The 4543-nt window shown below is 34.4% G+C and overlaps 1 protein-coding gene across 1 annotated transcript; it reads left to right on the top strand.

Moving 5' to 3' along the window:
* LOC107616928 lies at window positions 947-4114 on the top strand. Its single transcript, XM_016318800.2, has 6 exons — window positions 947-1271; window positions 1396-1497; window positions 1682-1827; window positions 2816-3093; window positions 3173-3257; window positions 3641-4114. The coding sequence occupies exons 1-6, from the start codon at window positions 1019-1021 to the stop codon at window positions 4073-4075; spliced, it is 1299 nt and encodes a 432-aa protein (XP_016174286.1). The 5' UTR covers window positions 947-1018; the 3' UTR covers window positions 4076-4114.

Raw genomic sequence — 4543 nt, 5'->3', positions numbered from 1 at the left:
CTAAGAGCTTCTAACCAACAATCAAATTCAAATATCTCCCTTATCTTAACCAAATAAGATAAGATAGACAATCACCATCACCTATATAAAGAGGAGCCCCAGGCCCCCTCAGGTACGACATTCACTCTACATATCTTATACCTCTGAGATCCATTCTGACTTAAGCGTCGGAGTGTCTTTGCATGTACCACTCCCATTGCTTCAGTCGAAGGATCCGGCATCCATCCCGACCCAAAAAGTTCCCGATCCATCTCTCAACCCGTATCGGACACATCTTATACATCATCATTATTATTATTATTATTATTATTATTATTATTATTATTATTATTATTATTATTATTATTATTTACTTATCATAATAATGAACAAATATTGGATATTAAAGAGATGGATAAATAATGAAAAAAATTAGATATTAAGTAAATGGATAAACAATGAGAAAAAACAATAAAAAAAAATAATAATCAAGGAGATTGATAAACGATTTTAATTGTATGATTGAGTAACTGAAAAATAAATTAATGATAGATTATTCACCAATTTATAATCTTAATATTAAAAGAGATAATATTAGAGTATCTAAATTAAAATAAAAACTTAAAAATTGAAGATAGAATTTTAAAGATAGAGTAAAGGACAAATAGGTCTCTAACCTTTTTTTTCGCGGACATTTTCGTCCCTAACCACGTCAGGGACTTAAAAGTATTTTTCAATAGTTAATGACAAAAATGTCTGCGAAAAAAAAGATCAGGGACCTATTTATCTTTTACTCATAAAATAAAATATAATTTATTCTCTCAAATTCATTTTTTGTAAAAAAAAAAACTGAATTCGTTTTAATATTCTATTTATTTAAATTCGTCCGCTACAAATAATCCACATAAAAGTTTAAAACTCACTCCTAACAAATTTCTATTTTATGTTTATTTTTGTTTTGAGAAAAACTGAAAGAGAGGCAAAATATAAAAATTGGGAAGGGGGAAGAAGCGCGGGAAGATTAGGGAATTATTCAACAATGGCATCACCCTTTGGATGGTACGGTCCTCTCATAGACCTCCGCGAAGCCTCTTCTCACATCGCCGATTTCGTTCAGCTTCTTGTTTTCGTTCACCGCTCCTTCCCCGTACACTACAAATCCTCCAAATCCGGCGACCTTATACGAACCGACATTCAGGTCGGCGACGATACGATGCCGTATTTCGGAGTAGCTCTCTGGCAGAACCAAATGGCTTCCAAGATCGCCGCTGGAGATCTTGTTTTGCTACAGAGTATGTATGATCATTCCATTAAGTATTTAGGGTTTCGAAATTCCAAATTACGGTTCTTATTTGACTGAACTTGAATTAATTTCCCCAATGATATAGCTATTTATGATGCATTTTGAGCTTGCAGATATGAAGATTGCAAAATATGGCAATGTTGTTGAGGCCAGAACCGTTCAGTGGTCTTCGCTGCTGTGCTTGGTTCACCCTTATGAATCACTTATTTCCAAGGGTTTGATCTTTTCCTTTCAAGTTCCTAAACTTGCTTAGTTTGTTAACTTGGAATTTGCCTGCGTAATTTGTGCAACCAATAAATAATTTTAGAATTGATGTTTAGACTCCTAGTACAAAAATTATCTGGCGGATCCATTTCTTGCTCAACAAGTTTTCAGTTTTTGCAATTTTGGTTCGTGCAGGTGTAGAAGAGTTGATGACAGGTTGCCGTGTTGGGGCAACAGCAAAAGATAAGCTCAGGAGTGTCGTTATGTGGGTGCAGCAGTATCGATCGACTATCTGTAACATCAAGCTGTGGTCCGATCAAGTACTTGCGTCGCCCTCAAAGGTTTGAAATTACTGTTTGTTGATTCAGCAGGCTGCATGTTTATTGGAGCTCTTTTGGTTGTTGAAGCTTTTTTCAGGAGCATTTCTTTTTTCATTTCATGATTATATATCTGCATTAGTTCCATGTTTATTTTGTGATTTCCTAAAATCAGTGGATGAATGATTATTTAGGATCAGCACAACAGAGATCCATTGCTTCATTGCTTTTAGTAAGGAGTAATGTCAAGTGGAAAATCACCTAAGACAAAGGAAGGGGGTGGGGGGAGAGAAAGAAAAAAAGTGGAAGGACATCCAATGAGTGCACTATTGGGCTCAGGGAATCATCTAGTGCATTTATCACTCTATATTTTATAGTTTGGAAGAAGTTACAACTTGTGCTGTAAGAAGATTGATTCAAATTTGCATAGAAATTTGTACTTTGGAAAATGAAAACAAATTAGGTAGGACAAAATACATGCTCCAAATATGAGTACTTCTCTTGGCTGCCTATTATTAATTTAGCATCTCCTCGTGTCATGTAATGTTTGACATGCGATATACCCTTTGTCGTGTTTTGTTGTCCTAAGTCAGTGCATTGGAAGTGAATATCCATTTGTATGATGTCATTAATAGTGTATCCTCTGATTTTATAGTGATTTCATTGTCCTATAAACACAATATTGGGAATTCAGATATGAGTTCTAAGTGAAATAGTGAATATGTGCATAAAAGAACAGATGGGGACTTTATAAGTGACTATAGGCAAGAAACCTTAAGCTTTATGCTTGAAATGTAGTGACCTATCTTATTTTGTTTATTGATATTTTATTTTATTTTATTTTTGACAGAAGTTTATACATTTCAACCTTTAGGTTTAAATTTTGGGCAAAACAACTTTTACTTCTAAAAGTTGACTTATTTCTCTTGGGAATGTTACTTCGATTAACATGCTTCATCCAATGCGGCACTGCTTAGATATACTGACGAACTACTGAATGTGATATATGCAGCAATTATATCTGTTTAAAAATTGGGAAGTTCTTGAGGAGAAACTGCCTCAGAATTGCTCTTCACTTATGGAAGTCTCTCAGCAGAAAACATCCTGCAAAGTAAGAGTCTGTGCATCTACTGCTGAAATTATTCCACTAGTGACACCAAGGAGTCTTGGTGATACCAAGAAAGATAATATTTTCATTAGCGAGAGACTTTGCAAAACCAAGGATAAAAGCTTAGTAGATGATCTCTTATGCATTGGCTGCCGGCTATGTGGTTTACCCTTAAATTCCGAGTACGAGTTTAAATGATTGTTGAAGCTTTTCTTGTTGTGCAAGCCAATAAGATTAGTGCTAATTATTCCTTTCTTTCAGATTTGAGAAAAATGCTACTTCACTAATCTGTTCAAAAAGTTCAAGCCGCCTTCATACAGTAGCCTTGATATATAGACCTTTCATGGTAAGCTTATATTCATACTCATTACATCATACTTGAAAGGACTAATATTTGATTTTGAGCATTAATTGACTTGACTTGGTGAATTTAGCTTGGTGAATTTAGTTTCACATGAAGCTAGAAAGTTATGACAAGTCCATAATAAATCCTATACATTTCAGCTAACTGTTAAAAAATAATACCAGCCAAATTGATAAAGCTTTATGCTTATTTGAGGTGCCTATAGTTTCTTAGTATCTGTGAATGTGTTTTGGCTTCCATTTTGTTTTATAATTACCATATGATAAAAGATAAAAACAAATGTTGTCATGCATGGGATTTTTAAAACGGAATTAAAAAATCTTTACACATCTCTAATGTTTGCTTATTGATGCAATTTTTGGCAGCTATATGTGTGGGATGAATCAGATTACATGCCAGTTCTTGTTAGGAACAAAGCTGCAGAGATCTTGTTTGGGAACATCAAGGCTGAAAAGGTGTATCTGAGTTATAGAGAACAAATGCTCAAAGATGTTGCTGGTCCTCAGAATAAATTCAAGGATGCTGCTGCAAGACTTGCTGGTAACATGAGAATTTCTGGGGAAGGACACTCGACCACTAATGTGTCTGATGCGAGTGAAAGGTTGCCATTGGAGGAAAAGCATCTTCCTGTTAAAATATTCAACATTTATGATGTCTGGTTAATCATTCTTAAACTGTTGTTGCGTCAAGGAAATAACAGTCCTCTAAAATTTGAGATCCTTGTTGACCCCCGCTTAAACGTTGATAATGGGAGATTTGAAATGATTTTTGCATCAATGCCATGTTTTGGACCCAAGTGATAACTATTAACTTTGCTATATCAGCTTTTGCACCTTCATAAGTGCAAATTCCATAATTCCAGTCATCCACTTTCAAAATTTAATTTACAAGAAAACCATTAAATCCAAAATCTGATAAAAACATGATCTTATTGTATATCATTACGTGTTCTGATAGTGCCGTACATTAGACATATTTGTAAGAGTAAAGTGATATAATTAGGTACTGGCTCAAGAGGAAATTAATGGAAGGTGGAAAAGTTATTTCTAAGTTATTTAACGAAGGACATAAGATTCTTCCGAACCTTGGTTGGTTATGCACAAGGAAAGAAGATCAAAACCTGATAATATTTCGATTGAGCTTTGGAAGGCCTTGGAGGAAAAGGCATCAATTGGTTAACCAAGTTTTTTTTATGAGATTTTAAGGTTAAATAAGATGTCTGATGAGTGGAGAAAGAGTACCTTGGTACCTATCTACAAAAATAAGGG

The sequence above is a fragment of the Arachis ipaensis genome, chromosome B09 (assembly GCF_000816755.2).
Source record: "Arachis ipaensis cultivar K30076 chromosome B09, Araip1.1, whole genome shotgun sequence".
In the NCBI taxonomy this organism is placed as follows: Eukaryota; Viridiplantae; Streptophyta; class Magnoliopsida; order Fabales; family Fabaceae; genus Arachis; species Arachis ipaensis.
This window is presented reverse-complemented; position numbering and strand designations above follow the sequence as displayed.